General features: G+C 45.5%; 1 protein-coding gene and 1 long non-coding RNA gene across 9 annotated transcripts in view; one reads left to right on the top strand and one right to left on the bottom strand.

The window, feature by feature from the left end:
* The window catches only part of PTPRE (protein tyrosine phosphatase receptor type E), a 103452-nt gene that overhangs the window by 44162 nt on the left and 40073 nt on the right, over positions 1-19217 (top strand). For 4 of the 8 annotated variants that reach the window (XM_067000137.1, XM_067000138.1, XM_048049441.2 and 1 more), the window contains one exon: positions 16380-16489. In XM_067000137.1, coding sequence (XP_066856238.1) covers positions 16387-16489 — 103 coding nt within the window. In that variant the 5' untranslated portion in view covers positions 16380-16386. Of the gene's footprint in view, positions 1-360; positions 776-6952; positions 8082-8132; positions 8424-16379; positions 16490-19217 lie in introns of those variants that run through there. The other 4 variants (XM_048049676.2, XM_048049388.2, XM_048049556.2 and 1 more) reach the window with 4 other exon arrangements.
* Positions 6572-7588, bottom strand: LOC125180336 (uncharacterized). Its single transcript, XR_007158776.2, has 2 exons — positions 7478-7588; positions 6572-6960 (listed from the first exon to the last, which is right to left on the bottom strand). It is a non-coding gene; the product is annotated as an uncharacterized lncRNA (long non-coding RNA).

The raw sequence follows: 19217 nt of genomic DNA, 5'->3' as shown, positions 1-19217 counted from the left end.
ATAGGTCTGGCTTGCACAAAAGGAACGGTCTGTAGCAGGTTTTCTGATTCCCTAGGAAAACAGGTTTGGGTCAGTATTTATCATTTTGATAGCACCTCAAATATGCCTAAGGACTCAGTGTAAAATGTGGTTTTGGATAACATTTCACTGTTTTGATGCTGTGTTTCTTTTAGTGACGACAAGTAGAATAACCTCACAGCGTTTGTTCTGAAGATAAATTCACTTTTTCCACCAGCCTAGTCTTTGGACAGGACTGCTTTACCTCTGTCCAGAGCAGATGTGAAAAAGCAGCTTCCTCATCAGGGTTCTGTATGTGGAAGTTGAGGGGTTTGGGTCAGTGTGCTGCTGTCAGACGGCTCAAGGCAGCTCCTGGGAGCCATACGAACCCTGGGTGCCTGTCCTTCTCTCCGTACCAACAGCAAGTAGAAAGTGTTGTGGGTTTTCCTTAGAGAAAAAAGGCAACCTTGCAGTGTGTTAGCAGCTTCTGAACAGTACCATACCGTCTGCTGGTTGGCCGAAGGAGCAGTGTGGTCAGCAGCAAACGAGACCAAAAACAGTTCAGCAACCTTCACTTTTGTTTTGAGGTACTTCCTTCACTGGAGTAGCAAAAATATGTGAAACTGTAAGGAGTGTTTGTCAGAAGAGTGTTGCTTCATCAGGCTGGAGATACAGAGAGTGCAACTTACGTGCGGTTGGGTAAGTGGATGAGGGAGAGGAAGAGGAGCCGGGCGGCAGCGCGGGCGCATGGAGGCCGAGGGCTCCCGGCCCCAAGCAGGTAACGCAGGGGGGAGCAGGGGGCACAGTTCCAGCAGGGATTTCTTTGTATGTTAAACCTTGTGATGATCTTTTAACCTGTTCCTCGGACTGTTTCGCATTCCTCCTTATATATTGGAAGTTTTACTATTCTTACTGTATTTCTGTGTAGATTAGGTATGTATACAGTCCGAAGTGTTGCCCAAATACCAATAAAGAGGGAGAGGGTGAACTGGCTTGGGTTGGGTTGGGTTGGGTTGGTTTGTCCCACACGTAAGTTCTTACCATTTGATTGGAGCGTCTTCAAGCTATGCTCTGTCTGATTTCTCATGGGAACAGGCATTAACTGGGAAGGTGAGCAGGCTGGGGTGGCCTGAGAGCTGGCCGTGCTGTTTGTGCCCACCCCAGAGATCCCCCGGTTCCCCATAATGGTAATCGCGGAGGAAAGTTACCGCTTCCAGCCCCAATTTGAAGTGCCCATTAGTTTTTTACAGCATGTCAGGAGCCTGGCTTTACAGTACAAGTGTCATTGCCTCCAGGAACGGACATGAATCCATCGGTTTGTAGGGCTGTAAAGCTGAGACAAGGACGATGAAAGGGAGGTGAGGAAGGCACGTGTGAAGGACACCTCTGGCAGTGCAGCTGCTGGCGGTTCAGGCAGCTCGGTGCCTGTTGTCAGCGTAGCCACCAGAGATCGTTGTCTTCCTTGGTGGGTTCTACCTCAAGTCTCCGTGTCTCTGATTTCAGAACCACCGTTATCTGAAATGGTCTTCGTTTGCCATGAAATACCTAGCATCATTTCAAAGCGTATGCTAATTTACAGCTTAAAAAATGAGCTTAACTATGCACACAGTGGTCCTTCGAATAATGCCTTTAACTTTGTAAAGATTTTTCCTTTTTTCTAAGCCTAATGTAAAGATTTTTTTTTAAAGCTTACTGTATATATTGTGCAGTTTATGCTGAAGAGTGCCTAATCAGTGCAGTAGGTTTCTAGGCCCCAAATCTTCACCTTCTCCCAGGTGTCTATTTCTTGGCCCCACTGCACGTTTCTCCTCTCGGGCACGGAGGGAGGGAAAGCAGCACGCTGTGCGTGTGCCGAGTGCTGTGCGGGGGGAGCGGGGTTACAACAGTGCCTCCGACGGGTTGCACAACGCCGCCCTGCCAGCTTCTGCTCGGGGGGACCTTCATGGGGAGCCTCGTAATATGTACGTCTGGGGGTCGGCTGTGCTGTCCCAGTGACTTTTATAGACATGTCGAGCTGTATTCCGGGGCCAGCCACAGAAACAGAAGCGTTTTTTGCCTCGGGTACTCATTCCTCCTTATTCTGACATCAATTCAAAAAGAAAAAATAAATAGATTTTCATTTAGGAAGCTTGCTGCCAATGTGCAAGACTACCTGTTCTGAGTCACCTGCACAAACCGGGAAATGTCCTTGATTATTTGCAGTGCTGTGGCGTGTCTCTGCAGGGCCACGTGTGAGAGGTGAAGCTTTGCAGCTCTGCCCTAGCTCAGCTGTTTGCTGGGGGGTTACCGGCAGCACCCTGACTGCTCCTCAACTACTGCTTCTGCAGAGATCGGCTGTTGGGTTTTTGTTTGTTTTGCTTATGGTTTTTTTCTTTGAAGTGATCGATAGAAGCTTAAAAGATATAACAGGACATTAAAAAAAAAAGGCAGAATTTTGAGTGCAGTGATTCATGTTAATATAAACAGCTGCAGACTATGTGCAGAGATTTTGAAGCACTTTGCTGGAATGTGTTTTGTTTTCTTGTTGTTGTCTTAATGGGTCTGCTTTTTTCTTTCCCGTAAAAAGCAAGTTTAAAGGAAATAAAAGTGTAAAGGCCGTTTTTTGTCTGATGCTATTCATGGCTGTGATCCCAAAAAGCCAGCCATAAGCTCTAGTAACCGGGCGCCCGTGGGGCTTGGTGAGGTGGCCGGTGCAGGACGTGTTTGCAGGCGCTGAGCCCGGCTGGGGTCCGAGTGCTGGCACAGCACGTCTGTCTGTCTGTCTGTCTGTCTGCCGCGGTCATTGCTGCACCTCAGGCCGTGCTGCTTCCTTGTATCTTGTTTATGCACATTTCAGCAGTCTGGTGCCGATCGGAGCTGAAGTGCTGGAAAGTTTGCTGCATTCCCACGGAGCCTGTTCCAGTGGCGGATCGCCCTCGCAGCCCGGCATCGGTGTTTGTGATGGGAAGCTGCTGCACAGCACCGGTGTCACCGGGCTGCACGCTGCTGTCGCTTGTCACTTGGCCTGGTGGCTTTTCCAGCCTGCATCAGCGCTTTTCCTCTCAGGGTTAACTTTTTATTTCTTGTTCCTCTTTTATGATACTATTGCTTTTTTTTTTTTTTTTTTTTTTTTTTTTTTCAAACTTGAGCAAAGGGAAATCTCCTCCCTGCCCCTTCCTGCCCAAGAAAGTCTAATCTGCCCTGAAATACATGCCTGCATCCTGGGGTGCAGCACAGGCTGCTGGCCTGGGTTTTACATTCCCAATAGCTCAGAGGCTTTCTAGCTTAATCTTAATAGTAAATGCATGGCTTCTGTTTATTTTTGGAGACTCTAGGCCGTAAAGAACTTTCTGTTTATTTTTTGGAGACTCCAGGCTGTAAAGAACTTCAGCATCCCTAGATATTTGCATTGGTAATGATCTTTTTTTTTTGAGAGAAATGGCCTATTGGTAGGCGTAGCACTTAATAATGCATGAGAAAATCAGATGCGTTTCGTGTCCTAAAGCCTGATTTTGAATTAAAGCTGCTGCTTTTTGTCATATATTTACTTTATGTAGCTAAATTTATCTGCTAACTTAGGGACTGTTGCAGGAGAAGAGAAATACGGCTCCCTGCCACCAGCTGCTGCAGTACATGTGCAGTAGCAGGCCCGGCTATCGCTGCGGCTTTTGGTGCCGGGGAGCTGCAGGACCCTGGAGCTGCCGTCTGTCCCCGCTGCAGCTGTGTCTCTGCAATAAATACCCGAGGAGCAGGTTTTGGTGCATGCCCAGCCAGCCCCTACGTGCACAAGCAGCTGTTACCCCGAGTGAATGCCGGCGTGTTTCGCAGAGCGCTGCCTCGCCGTGCGGAGCCATCTCAGAGCAGGTGGCACAAGGATTTATCCAGGGCATGAGTTCAACATCTGGTTTGGCCCGCTTCCTTGGTTTTGTAATGGTCTCTTACGCATTTTGTTTGCCAGAGAGCGTTGCTGGTCAGCGGGAACGATTTTGTGCTGAGGCACAGGCTCCACAAGCAGCTGCGGGCAGCTGCGGGGTCGAGTCCTGCAAGTGCAGTCCCTGGCCGTGTTGTGCTAGTCTGGGTAGCAGGAACTCCTGTTGCCACAGCTTTAATCCCCCCCAAACCATTGTTCTTGCTGCTCCCATGTCTTTGGGAAGGTTCTGGCTAGCGCTGCTGCCAGTGTGTGGGTTTCCAGTCCTTTCCCAGCCCTGCGGGGGTTCCCAGTTACTGGGATGCCAGACTGGGTGCTGGGGTGCCTGCATCCTTCCTGCATTTCCAGGTCTGCACTCGCCAGATTGTAGAGTTATCACATTTTAATGGGACTTCAGAACAGGGTTGAATACGGTTATAGAAAGGTCTCTGCATGCAAAGAAAGTTGTCAGAGCCTGGGAGGCTCGTTTTAACCCGAGCAGTTAGCAGTGTGATTTGTGGTGGTGCTGGCATATTTAAGCCACAAAGCTGCTACCTAACTTTTTGTGTAACATCTTCTTGATGTGCTATGAGCGAGCTCTCAAATATCCAGACGTCATGTTCTCCTTTTCTGGTTTGTCTGAATACGCAGACAGCCCATACATTGTGCTTTTGTTATTCCCTTCCTCCCCTCCTTCCCTCCCAAATGAAATACTTTGCCACTGAAACACAAGCATTTAATCTGGGCATTGTGTGGCATATAATTCTCCTGTATGTATTTTCCATCGTATGTAATTAGCTTTAGTTCTCAAGAACCGATTTTAAATATTCATATAGATCTATTACAAGGGAGCATCTGTATGATGATATGTTTTCTGCATCTGAAAAATAAAAGGACCACTGGGATGGAACAAAAGGCAACTTCTCAAGTTAATTGTAAAATTTTATTGGTGTTTCACTCTGCTGCTCTAGGGTTTCTTCTGTGAATCAATTGCAGACTGCCTAATTTATGGATGAACTCTGTCTGAAAGGCGTCGCAAATTGATTTGCTGACAACGCACGGGGAAAGGTGACCCTAATTTGTTACTTCAATCTCCTGTACAAGCCTATTGGGGGAAAAAAAAAAAAAAGTGATACTGGAACTTGCAAAAATGTAAATGCAAATTGTTGTGCTCATTGCCAAGGTTCTGCGTGTGTGTTCGGTAAAGTGTAATGAATGTAGGGTGTGGGCAGCAATTGCTTAGTATTATTGAAGATATTAATGAGACTTTAAAATGAGTCAAGATGTTTGTCCTTCAGTGTTAGTTCCTATAAGATTTTAGACGGAAGCCCTGTAACTTCTTCGATGGCCCACATTAATTGTTTGCTTGGTATCCTGAAAAGCCAGACTATCTGCTGAATAAAGCTCTTTTCCTTCTCCATGTTTCTGTCTTCGTGAACTTACTCCTTTGGTGAGCTCATAGGTGAAATAGTAAATAATTCAAAATACAGCCTTGCTGCAGAGATCTTTATTTAACTAAAATTAGACCAAGAAGGACAGATAATGAATATTTATGCAGCAGGAGACACGTTTGGATATGAAATAGGGCTGTAAAATGGCTGTGGCGTAGACCTAATGGTAGACATCTGCTTATAAAATAATTCAATGTTTTTCCTTCCTTTTTCACCATAATAACTACTTGTGCTTTCATCTCAACTCAGAATTTCGTGGCTTGATCCTGCCCTGGGGTGGGGGCCAGCCCGTAACACCAGCTCTGCTGTGAGCATCAGCTGGGGGTCCGCAGCTGGGCTGAGGCTGTGTGCCCGTGGCACTGGTGACTGAAAAACACAGGTTTTGTGCCTGGTGAGGTGGGCCATGTGCTGTGCAGTGCCAGAGCAGCTGGAGCCGTGTTATTTCTGCCTTTTGCTTCAGTGGCAGTGGGGAGTATGGGCTTCTCATGCCGCTGCAGCCTGTGCTATTGACATGGGTTATAGCTGCTCCTCGCCACAGCTGTACCCAGGCTTTTCACGTTATAACTCATTATCTGGAGATAATTTCTTCTGTGCTGAGCATCTGTCACAAAACTTGAACTAGTCTCATAGGATTTGGCCTCTGATGGAGAATTTCTAGTGGTTCCTGGTAGCAAAGGGATCAATGGGGTGAGCTGAGGTTGAAAGTAATAACTCAGCAATTTATAAACCTCCTCTGCTAAAAATAAGCTGAGGCCTTTCCTCCTACACCCTTTGAGTAGGTTTGCTCCTCTTTGTGTGCTCCAAAAGCTGAGGTTATTCAAATGTTCACCAAAATGCTGATATAATACTCTCTCGCACAAGGGACTGGGGGAAAAGGGAGCTCTGCAGCGATCATAAGCTTTTCTGCATATCAAATTGTGGGACCAGCTCAGGATGCTGATAACGCGATGTGAGGTGCTCTGTTAACTGTTTGCTAAATTCTGCCCCGAGCAGCAGCAGTACTTGCTCTCTGTAAGGCTTTTCTCTACAAGCTCAGGGTAGATTTTATTTGTCAGGCACACAGACCTGCGCTGCAGAAACCACTACCTCAACCAGGCACGTCACCGAAAGGAAATGGGGAAAGTGGTCAGGAAACAAGGGAATCAGTTCAAGAGGTAGAAGCAAGAAAACTGCAAAAAGCTGGTAATGGTTTGTTCTTTCTGGAAAAAAAAATGGGATATCGTGGAGTTTCACCATACAGAATTACCTGGCAAGCCTGCAGGAGCACTGCAGATGTAAACACCGCAGCCATCCAGCTCTCTTAGCTCAGGAAATATGTCTCCAGCGGCCTTTGTGCTTCTCCTGGGAGCAGGCTCGAGGCTGCGTGTGGAGTCACTGGCCGGCGGCTGGATGAGGGGCAGGTGGACATGGTGATGGCATCGAGGGTCTGGTGTTGTGGGTTCAGTCTCTGCCTCCTCCCTGCTGGCTGAAGCTGTAGCGTGGTGGATGCTTGGTTTGGCTCAGATCTGGTGTTTGGGGTCCAGATTACCCCTGTAATGAGCGTCTCTCTGCTGAACTGTGCTTGCAGTTAGAGGGAAGGACTGTGAATTCCAGCTAAGCTGGGAGGAAGAGCACCTGTCCCTGTGACTGAAAAGAGAAGAACCAACTTCTTGTGAAGTTTTTGCCTTCTGACAAGACTTCTGTTTTTGCAGAGCTGAATTTGTTCCCCTCCTTTACCAGCCGTACCCTAACGAGATGACTGGGATCGATTTGCCTTAGGTGTCGCTGAACGAAGCGGTTGGGGGTTCGACATGTGAATAGATAGGTGAAAGAAGGTCTGCAAGAGCATCTCCCCGGGCAGGGGTGCTCAGCGCTGCTCGTCAGGCTCCTGCCTTGCCTGGGGACGAGCGGGGCCCAGGCCACTCGGGCCACCCAGCACCGGTGCCGTATCGTGGCCGCTCATGCGGCCTGTGGCGGGGCCAGGACAAACGGTGATCTGAGGGGCTCGGTGTCTCCAACCCAGACCAAGCAGCCCCACGGGGGCCGTGTCTGGGAGGTGTCGGGGGCCAGCAGGCACTGCTCAGCCTGGCAGAGGACTTCGTACGGGCCCACTTTGGGAAGGAGGTGAGGGGGAGCTGGAGGTTTCACAGGCCGGTCAGCTTACCTTCATTTCTAGGACAAACACCAAAACAATTAAATATCAGTGGTCCCCAGGAAGCAGTTGGAAAGATGTGTAAGAGATGACGTGGCATGCCCTGTCATATCAAGCGTGTTCCTGTGGCGGTGTGACATGCCCCGTGTGGAGCAGCCAGAGATGCTGCCGTGAGGTTCTGACCCCATCTCAGAGGATGCTGTCTGAGAAGCAAGTCGGGGAAAGATGGATGCGATGAAACCCAGGCCTTCAGAGCAGCGATTAATTGGAAAAACCCTGCCCTGAGGAGTGCAGGTGTGTGGCCTTCACAGTCCCTTGTGTGGTGTTATGTATTGTGTCTGTTAGCGGCTTGGCTTGCATGGGAAGTGTTATATTAATGGCATTCAAAGCAGCCTTGAGTAATTAGGGAACCATTGTGGAGAGGACAGCATGCAGATGCAGAGCAGGTGCAGAAGCCAGAAGCAGGAGCAATGAGCGGCGCAGCACGAGCTGGGGCAGTGCTGTGCCTCCGCAGCAGAACCTCGGAGGGCCCGGGCCGATCCGTCCCGTGCCGCGGTGCGTGCAGTGCTCCAACCTCTGAGGCCGTGAACGGATCGAGCCCTTCGGATTTGGACTGGTGAGGCCTCCCCAGTGCCCTGCGAGCACCTGGGGGATGATCTGGGCTGGGAGAGGTCAGAGCGACGAGAATCACCGGGATTTAGAAGTGGCTGGTTCAAAGAGGCTGAAGGAATTGTTGTTAATTAGCTTACTAAAGAGATGATCAAAGGGACCTGGGCATCTGCAAGCATAGGACGCTCAAGTGGGAGTGATGGGATGGCTCCACACAGGGTGGGGGGAGCATCCAGAAAGCAAAACAAGAAAACCCAGACAAGTGGAGGACTGGGACGCATTGCTGAGGGGTGCTGAAAAGCATCGCTGGAGATTCAGAAGCACGCTTCAGGCAGATGTCACAAGTGGTGTAGGTCTGGCTGAGGTGATCTGCCAAAAGAGGGCCCTTCTCGCTCAGCTGTGTTATTCAGTGCTTTTACAGCTATCACGGTTATATTTAGAATCTTGCAGTTGTGCAAGAACCTATATAAAAATGATTCATTTCATTAATTACATTGAAACCATGCGGCTTTACACTTAGCCTCAGATTCGAGTTATTTTAACTTATTCCTTTGTGATTAAAACCTCAGTTTGTGGGTGTTAATGGGTGTGAATCTTTTTTAAAAACGTTATTTGGGGATTTTTAGTTAACATATGTGTGAGTTTTGTTTTTTTTTTTTTGTTTTTTTTTTTGTTTTTTTTTGGTTTTGTTTTGTTTTTTGTTTTTACAATGGAAGGAACTCCAGGAATTTTATTTGAAGTTTTCAGGAGTATTTAAACAGTTTTCTGTATACAAGGTATGAAAGTTTTGAGATGGTGTCCTTGCTCATTGCACTTGGAACAATAGACATACGGTGTAATTTTTAGGTAGTCCTTTGTGGAGCCAGGGGTTGGGCAAAGTGATCCTTGTGGGTCCCTTCCAGCCCTGGATATTTTGTGGTTCTATAGCTCCTGGTTGTAGCAGTCCAGATTTGAGAGAAAGACATGCTTAATAATACTCATCACAGCTAAAAGAAAAAGCGTTGCATCTACAAGTATTTCTGTTAGTCATTGGACTAGGTGATCTTGGAGGTCTCTTCCAACCTAAATCATTCTGTGATCATATGGCAAACTATTTTATTAACTATAATTTGCTTGCTGACTTCATCCTGATTAATTATACTTCATTAAGCGTGGACCTGCTTACCTTAGCCCAATCTCAACTCAGTGCTAGCTGATGGAGATTGAGCATCCCCACTTCAGAAAAGCACCTGCTGAGAGTTACTGAAAGAGCTGATCAGACAACTGCAAAAGCAGTGAGACGAGTTCTTTAAAGTGTTTGCAGATAAATGTACCTCTGTGAGAAAGAAAATGCAGTAATTGTCCTAAGCTTTGTTTACTTCAACACGGAAGCATAGCTTTGAATTTGAAAACAATTTTAATTTCTCTGAAGTTGTTCCTCCTTCACTGTTATTGTCAGCTTGATCTAGTGTACTGTTTTCCTGATTTGGGATTTCTGTGATGTGGAAACTGACTGTTCTAAGTCTCACCTGCGTAATTTTAAATATGGTATCCCTAAAGGCTCCACAGCCTTTTTATTGCTTCATTGAGAGCCACTCAGCACAGCCTGAAAAAGAAGTGTCCCTTCAGATAAGGCATACATTACCTGAATATGGAGAGTTTTCCAAAAATTAAGGCTACAGCCAAAGTTCAATATGTTCCTGGTTTGAAACACTTCTAAAGCAATTATCTTTTTGCTATGATTTATGGCACAACTCCATAATTGCTTTGATTCTAATCCCGGTAAGTAGCAGTGCCAAAAAGTCAAGAAAATAAAATTTAAAAAAAAAAGGGGAAAAAAAAACTGTAATACTCCATACAACTGCCTCGTGTTCCTTGATGTATTTGTAAAGTCTGTTTGATTGAAAAATTTCTCGCCATTTTTAATGCGGCAAGTGTCACTTTTTAATGGTGGCATGTCAACCCCACTGCAAACACTGTCATTTAATCCTTTGCGGAGCAGACCTGCTAATGCAGTGCTTAATCTGCTAGTGACAACCGGTGATTTATATTCACTGGAGAGCTCAGCATTACTAATTAAAATGGATTTGAACTACTGTTAGCCATGGTAGGGTTGGAGACATGCTCGTGATGTTGAGAAAGATAGGTAGGACCAGCTAAATATGGTCAGTGGAATTAAAAAAATAAATAAAAAATTAAATAATAAAAAAAATATTTTGGTCTGTAATAAGATGTTTTCCAAAAAGTTATGTTTAAAGATACAGATAACATGTTTTCCCTATGAATACTAGTTAAGCTGTGTATAGTCCATGAATGTGTGTGCCTGCAGATAGCGTGATTACCTACCAAACTAGCCTTTGGCGGAGCAGAAATTTACATTTCTCAGCTGTCTGCTGTGAATTTTTGCCAGGCACAAACTCTGTGCTACATATGCTGACCTTCCCTTGTCTGAAAGTGAAAACAAACGTAATAGTTTGTCTGTGTGAATTAGGGACGAAGTGACTAAGTGAGTAAGACAGTCTATCAAGCTTCATTATTCTAAATGAAAATTCATTTTATTCGGTTAATTGGTACTTTGCCTCACTCAATCTCTTACGTGTAAATGGTTATTCTAATTTGTAGTCTTTAATCTGATTATTTCCATCTCTTTTAAAAGCCCTTTATTGCACGTAGTCTATACACATCAGGAATTATTATTGTCAGATACAATTTTGTGAGCAGTTCTATTAAATTATACAGGATTTTAAATGTTAAGTATTTATCCCTTACATTCTTTTGCTATTCCTGAAGAGGCCAGTAGCAAAACGTGTATTTATATATGTCCAAAAAAAATGGCAGTGAGTGTGCTGTAGGCAGTCCCATTTGAAAATGAATAGGTTTTTCTGGTGGTATCGCAGTGTTTTTATAACACCTCTAAGAAATGGCTGTGCAGCAGGCTGTGCAGCTGATTTCTTAGGAATATCTCCTTCGTAGAGTGATCCCTGGCAGAGTTTCTTGTTGCTGCTGGCTGAGCTGCACGGGATGCACATGCACGAAGGCACTCCACTGCGCGCGATGTGGAAATCGCTCATCGGCTCGTCTGGCACCTTGAAAAATGAACTCAGTCACAAAGAGCGGAGGTTGGAAAGACAAATTCAAGTCATTCCGAGTAGCTCAGGATACTAATTTTAGTTTCTTACTGCAGTCTTTCATTGTGTTTTTGGCTTCCAGGTGTCATTACAGAAGGAGATAGGACTCTGCTCCTTCAGCTCACGCAGAGTTTGCCAGGCTCATCCATACCGCTGCATTGCCCAGATGAGGACCTTTGTGTGTATGATAGATAGATAGTGTATAGGTGTATATATGTATATATTTATATTTTCATATATCTAAAGGCATTTATCTTTTTTCTTTTTTCCCAGTGCACACTGCAGGAGGGCAGCTTGATCAGTTGTTGGAAGTCAAACATGCCTTTCAGTTTTGAGCTAACCTTTAGCTCAAATGCAGACAAAAACTATCACAAGTTCTTTCCTTTTCCTCTGGATTTTAGGATATCTTAATTCTCTGAGCAATACTGAATTACAGGAATTTTAAAAAAAAAAAAAAGATACTTAAGGTATTTATTTTTTCTAAAATTCATAATTTTTAAAGCAGATCAAAACATTCAGCTTTTATCAAACTTCTTGAAATTTTCATTTAGGGCTTCCCACTATCCTATTTCCATGTATTCATTTGGAACTCTATTTTTGGTATTATTAAATCCTGAGTTATGGGTTATGAAGTAAGTTCTGTGTTCTGTACTCGCAATACCCTGACATTAAGCAAGCGCTTCATTTATTCTGCACTAATTTCTCAAGCAGGATTCCCAGAGTTTCATAAACAGGCATCCCTGCTGGACAGGTGCGCTTCTTTTCCAAGTCATTTTGGAAAACCACGATCAAATGAGTGGTTTTCTTTGAAGTGCTGTAGTAGTCGTGCTTTCTTACCCACCTTATGACAAAATGGTGCAAGAAAAGTCCTAACCGAAAGCAAAGTCTGGCAATCTGCACTGAAGTGAAATTGTAACCAGGCGCTGTCCCAGCGGGGGGGTTATGTCCTCCTGGAGTGGTGTGTTGTGGGACACCGGGTGGGGATAACAGCAGGCTTCGTGGGAGAGGAAGGAGCTGTGGTCAGCCCAACCACGAACACGAGCTGCTGGGCGTGCAGGGGGTTCCCTGGTGGGCGCACCCCAAGGAGGATGCAGGGAACGGGTGTCCAATGAAACTGCTGTGAAGCAGCTCATGCATCGGGTTCCTTGAAGGGGATGGCATGGGTGTAGCAGTACCACGCAGCAAGACGCAGATTTTATTATCGTAATTTCTTAAAGCCCAGGTTTTATTCTTAAACTGTCAGGCCTGAGGAGGATTCCCTTGTGTGACCAAGACAGAAATTAAATGTGTCCTAGTGCAGTAATCCCCGACAGCAGTGCCGTTTTCTCACTTTCGGGGGCTGAGCCATCCACTGTGCCATGTGGCATCCACTGGGCCACCCAAGGACCAGTGGCAGTGACAAATGCTGGGCAGGGGCTTTGCATCTTCCTGGGATTTCTACGCCAGGATTGCATTTGGATGGTGAGTGCTGGGCCTCCTGGGCAGGATTGGAGCTCACTATGCAGTTTCACAGTGACTTTTTTTGGTCATGCTTTCAGGTTCTCTGCTGGACACGGAAGCATTTTTCTATAACAATGCAGACTTTTAAAACTGTGATTGTAGCAGCAGTCTCTAACAGGTTTCAACATTTTAGGGCATTAGTTAATCAGGAATAGCTAATAACCTGTACTACAAAAAATGGGATTCTGGGGAGTTAAAGCTGAAGTGCCTCAGCTAGTTACCCACAAATATCCATGAAATAGGGACTGGATGTCGTGGGATACGAGCAGGCAAAAATGCACGACGTGCTCGTGCAGTTCCCAAAGCAGCTGCTGTGGCTTTTTGCAGGCAGGCAGCAGTGGTCTTGCAGAAGGAAGGTGGCCTGGAGCCCTGTGAAAGCTGTGTAATAACGACAGCGTGCACCTCACACCCTGCTTTCTTCCTTTCTGATTTTATCAGCAAGAGGCTTCTCTAGTGTACACGGTTGTCCTTTCCTGTTCAGCGGTGCCTTTCTGCCTGCCTGCTCTTTCTGGAGATGAGTTGTTCTATTTTTTATTTATTTTTTCATCAGACTATCGTGACACTGCACCTCCTGGAGAAGGGAAAGCATTGCTCTGTCTACAGGGGTTGGGTTTTTTGGTTTCAGAAAATTCTGTAGCTGAGGTCCTGTAGTAATTGCATGCCTTTCAGCATATGAAGCAGATAAATATACATACGTGGTAAAATTTACAGTATATTAATGTATTTTATGCAAATTGCTTACTCCCTGTTCACCCCCGTCTGAAGACAAGTACTCAGTGCTTTGCAAAACTAGATCGTACTGAGCTCAGTCTCTTGCATCTGCCCCCAAAATTTGCCAAAATTTTTCATCCATCCTTTAGCAAGCAAGAATACGAAGCACTTAATCATGGCTTCAGACAAAAATGAGATCCCAAAATTTGCATAAACCTTGTAGTTGCGTTTGTTTCTGATAAATTTGGGGGCATCGAATGTGTAATCAAGCTACACTTTATCACATTCAAGAGAACAGATACGAGATGCCTGGCGCAGTCTGTCTGTCTGCAAAACCCTCACAGCAGCAAGTTTGTGAGGCACTTCGCTCCTTACACTTCTCAGCCTTTTGGACATGGCTTGCTTCCAAAATTGCGCTGACTTCCACTGGGGGTATTCATTCTGCTGAACTGAACAATTCCTGGTGACTTCCAGGCTTTTAGGGCAGGTGATTGTCTCACATCTGTGGATACAGCCCGTTCACCCTCCGACGTCTGAATATTAACTTCTTACTCGACTCTTACAATGGATAGAGAAGACAGAAAAAAATACGTTTGTTTAGCTCACCCCCAGTAGCCTAGCATAAAACTTCACGTAGTCAATAGCGGTATGGTCGCTCTGGTGACTGCCGTAAAAAGCTCTCAGTGGCTCTGATTTCATCCAGTTAGACCTGGCTGAAGCAGTGCCTCGCACCTGGCGAGTTTCAGAGCAGGAGGATGGATCCCTCGGCTCGGCTGGGTCGGAGCTGGCAGACCAGGTCTGGTGCAGCAGTCCCGCTGAAGCAGTTGGCAATTAGCTGTTGTGCATAATTAGTTACCTAATCCCATGAATGGCCGGTTCAGGATTAACCTGGCTGTTTGCTGAGCCTGGTAGTGTAAGATGTCTAGTCTGCTTACATTATAAACTGTAGCAGGGGGAACGGATAGAGTAAACCTGTCAAGTAGGAAGCTGGACTGAAAAGGGGAATTTAAGAAAATAAGGTCTGATGCTAATGCTTTTAATTATTCTTTCTTTGTTCATTCTTATAAAGAAAAAAAATCAGCTAGATCCATTAAGCTTCCAAAGTATAGGAATGGAAGCAAGAATAAAGAAATTCTATTGAGTGTGTGGTCCCATGTAAGAAAGCTTTGTGTGTGCTTTTTGCTAAAAATATACATTTTGTCTTTTTATTTTCATGCTATGTTTTCTAACTTCTGTGTTTTCACACTGCTTGTAAGAGTTTGAAATGTCATGTATTTAGATTTAGGGGCAACGTACAGCGGCACAGGCAGTCTTTTCTGGTAGGAGCTACCTCAGCAATTTACCTCGTGATTTCGGTGGGCAGGAGGGCTACTCGGCATCTTACGGAGCCTTGAAAAATAAATAAATAAATAAATAAATAAGCTTTAATATCAGATTATGCAAAAGCGACTTTGCGTCCTTCCTTGAGGCACCTGTGGGCATCCCAGAGCTGCTGGTGGGCTGGGAGCAGGGGCTCTGCCCCGCGGGGGCAATCTCCTGCTCAGCACGAGATCCACAAGTTTCAAGTCTCACTGTTCTGTTGTTGTTTTAATTCTTCTTATTTTTTACCTTTTTTGTTTATAATAATACGAGTTGTCAGTTGAATTTGAAGGTAGCCCTATGCGTAGTGAAGAGACTGGGACTGAGGTTTGGGTAACAGGCATGAGCATGGTGAATGGGCAAGAGGGGGGTGAAAGTTGCTGTTCAGGGAGGTTTTTCACTGTGGTTATTCTAATGACTGCTGCCGTTCCTGTGGGTTTTGTGTTTGTTATTTTTTTTGTTTGGTTTGGGGTGGTGTTTTTTTGGCCTGTTGTTAAGCAGTACTATATAATGTCCTGTGTAAATTGTGCTATTAAAATATTCATACTGATAACATCGGGGAGCTTTGTCGTGCCGTAGTGCTGTTGTTACAATTTTAGCCGTGGACGCAGACCCGCCATCTGGCCGCGTTCTGCCACTTGTGAAATCCAGAGCGTACGCACAGTGCCTGGGTGCAGCGTTTTTGCCAAAGATGACACTTGGAAATCAAACAAGACTGCGGGCTGCCTGGGGTGGCAGCCTGCTGTAATTCACCTGACTGTTAGGGACTAGATAACTGTTCAGCAAATGAGTAACAAGATTCATTTTTTTTTCCATTATAAAAATGTGCCTCAGTTTTGAGGGACTGGAGTGCTTCTGGAGCAGGTTGTCTGCCTACAGGGACCGACTCACCCTGCTCCTGCAGCAAGCTCCTGAATTTCTCTACAGTCCCCAGAGCAGCCCGTTTTCATCACACCTTTACTCTAAGCTTTTCTACATTGGAAATTATTTTCTGGTCTCACAAAATACAATTTTTTCTGTGTTTGGAAGGCTCTGATGCCATGTTTTATAGCTTGATAGTTAATGGCACGTGTTCTCCAAAAGAATACATCATGGTGCTCTGTGTGCGTGTGCGTGGAAAGTGAAGGCAGCGTAAGAAAACACCGGAAGGTAGCTCAGAGCCCCAAAAGGTGTGATACCTGCAATGAGGACAGGATCCACCAGACCTACGTGCCCAATTTCTGCTCTGTGTTTACTCGCACGATGCCAGCTACCGGTACTTCTGTATTTTGGAAATGATTTCCAGATTCCTTGCCTCCATGTCCTCAGCTGCCGTGTGCAGCTGACACAGAACGGCTTTTCTGGCCCGATTTCTGTAAATGTCTTTGAACGATGGCTGAATGCTGTCTTCCTGTTCTTGCACTTAAAACATTAGTAATGAATTCTTAATGCGGACAAGTTGCATTTCCTTCCCCTTTGCATCAAAAAAGAAAGTTAAGTGATAAGGCGATGGGAGGGTATAAAACAAGTTTTAAAACTTCCCTTGTGTAAAGCACGCATTGCTTTTTCTTTAATTTTGTTCTGGAGAGCGGAAAAAGGTAACAGTAATTTGACCCAAAAATTTATCTTACGCTTTTCTTGTCTTTCAGATCCAGGATGGAACATCCCTGTTCATTCCTGCTACTCTGTGTTAGCTTTCTGTTCGTGCAGGCTTTACCACCAAATGGAACTGAATTACCCAAACCCACCACAACGACAAGTAAGGCCATCATTTAATTGGCAGGGGTGGGAATAGGGAGGGAAAAGGACTTCAGGTGAGGTCCCTGCGGTGACATCCTGAATATTTTTCCATCATGTTCTGATCTTGCCTGATGACATCTGTGTTTGACCTCTCTCTTACTGGTGTTTTAACTTTACTTTCTCTTTCCCGTGTGTGGGAAATATACAACTTACACACTGATATTTTGAAATAGAGGCATAGTTGCTTCAACAACAGAGAGAGCAGCAGGAGGAACTACAATATTTATATTGTCTTTTCAGTGATGTGAGCTATCTAAGGCAGAGCTGGAGGTGGATAATAGTGCAGGTATCCTGCATAAGGTGAGGTCAGGTGAAAAATAGAACATTTTTTTTTCGAAGACCAGAGAGCAATCTTCTACTCTCTGGTCCACCACGGTATCTCCTGTTTCTCCTCATTTCCTTCTTTCTGTGACATTTCTTCCTCTTGCTTCAAGACCTCCTGTAACTGGCCTAACACAGCACAGTCCTGTAGAGGGGCTAGTTCAAGTCTATTTTATTTTATTTATTTATTTAATTAATTCGTTTAAAACCATCGTTTCTGCTATTATGTTCTATGACTGGATGGCAAATCTGAGCTGCACGTTGTCCTTATCCTTCATAAACCTAGGTAGGTGCCTTCACGTGCCTGTGCAGATGGTGCTGGGTGTTGGCAGTTTGACAGCGCTTATTTATCTCTTTAGGCAGTGGCCGTGCACGGCGCTGTGCTCACCTCAGAGATGGATTTCAGAATGAATAGCTTCTACGTGGCCTTGGCTGAAGGAAAACAAAACTGACTGTGTTCCATATAAACACTGCGCTAAAATCTCAGTAACTTTTCAGGTCGCTGTTGTTGTCATCCAGCCTTTATAGAAGGGTGTGTTTTTGCTGTTTTCTTTTTGTTTTTAATCTGCCTGTGAACTTCACACCCCTATGGATGGAAAGCCAAGCAGGAGTCAACTGCTGAGCGTGGCTGATGGCAGTGCCCGCGGTCTGGCGGGTCTGCGTGGGGACTGAGCTCCCGAGCCGCGGCAGCACGGCCTTTTCTCATCCAGCTGTAAGGGACAGAGTCGGTAGCAGGGCTGGTGTTGGTTGGCTGGTTGTTGTGGTGTTAATGCCACCTGACATTCAGTCGAGCAACACTGGAAATAAATTTTGTTGTTCGCGCTTGTTGTGGTTTAACCCGGCTGGCAGCTAAACACCACACAGCCGTTCGCTCACCCTCCCCCCTCCCTCTCTGGGATGGGGGAGAGAAACGGGAAAGTGAAGCCGGTGAGTTGAGATAAAGACAGTTTATTAAGACAGGAATATAATAATATAAGGAATATAAGGAATATAATAATAACAATAATAATAATAATAGTGATAATGGTAATAGTATTAACAATAATAATGTGTAAGAAAACAAGTGATGCACAATGCAATTGCTCACCACCCGCTGACCGATGCCCAGCCTATTCCCGAGCAGCCGGCCCCCCACCCCGGCCAGCCACCCCTATATATTGTTTAGCATGACGTCAGATGGTATGGAATACCCCTTTGGCCAGTTTGGGTCAGCTGTCCTGGGTCTGTCCCCTCCCAGCTCCTGCTGCACCCCCAGCCTGCTCGCTGGCAGGACAGAGCAAGAAGCCGAAAAGTCCTTGGCCTGGTGTAAACACTGCTCTGCAACAATTAAAACATCAGCATGTTATCAGCGCTCTTCTCATCCTAATCCAAAACATAGCACCCTACCAGCTACTATGAGCTACTTAACTCTGTCCTAACTGGAACCAGGACAGATATCCACCCCTTATTCCATACCATTTATGTCATGCTCAGGTTACACTCTGTCCAATACATTCTAATTAATCACCATTTTCATCTATGATATATAGCAATCATGGTAGTGATGACATACATTATTATATAATAATAAACATACTACAATTCAACTCATGGGCTATTCTCACCCAGTATCAAATCCCCTTGAGGTACACACCGGACCTCCCCATTCTTTTGCATTACCCACCAAGTGCATCCAGGTCCCTGAGCAAAAGCAATTCCACGAATGGGTTTGCCTTTTCCTGAGGCAGGAGTAGCCCAGACTGTTTTACCCAGCATGTTTCTTACGTGCACTACAGGAACTTTATCCCCTTCTACAGTGCGTAACAGGTTTGATTGGGCAGGTCCAGCTCGGTTGGCAGATCCCCTGGTATTGACTAACCAGGTGGCCTTTGCCAAATGTGTATCCCAATTTTTGAATGTCCCAGCACCCATTGCTTTCAGTGTAGTCTTCAACAGTCCATTGTATCGTTCAACTTTTCCAGAGGCTGGTGCATGATAGGGGATGTGATACACCCACTCAATACCATGTTCTTTGGCCCAAGTGTCTATAAGGTTGTTTCGGAAATGAGTCCCGTTGTCTGACTCAATTCTCTCTGGGGTGCCATGTCGCCATAAGACTTGCTTTTCAAGGCCCAGGATAGTGTTCCGGGCGGTGGCATGGGGCACAGGATATGTTTCCAGCCATCCGGTGGTTGCTTCCACCATTGTAAGTACGTGGCGCTTGCCGTTGCGGGTTTGAGGGAGTGTGATGTAATCGATCTGCCAGGCCTCTCCATATTTATATTTCAGCCATCGTCCTCCATACCAAACAGGCTTTGACTGTTTGGCTTGCTTGATTGCAGCACATGTTTCACAGTCATGAATAACCTGTGCTATAGTGTCCATGG

Source organism: Anser cygnoides, chromosome 7 (assembly GCF_040182565.1).
Source record: "Anser cygnoides isolate HZ-2024a breed goose chromosome 7, Taihu_goose_T2T_genome, whole genome shotgun sequence".
Taxonomy (NCBI): domain Eukaryota; kingdom Metazoa; phylum Chordata; class Aves; order Anseriformes; family Anatidae; genus Anser; species Anser cygnoides.
This window is presented reverse-complemented; position numbering and strand designations above follow the sequence as displayed.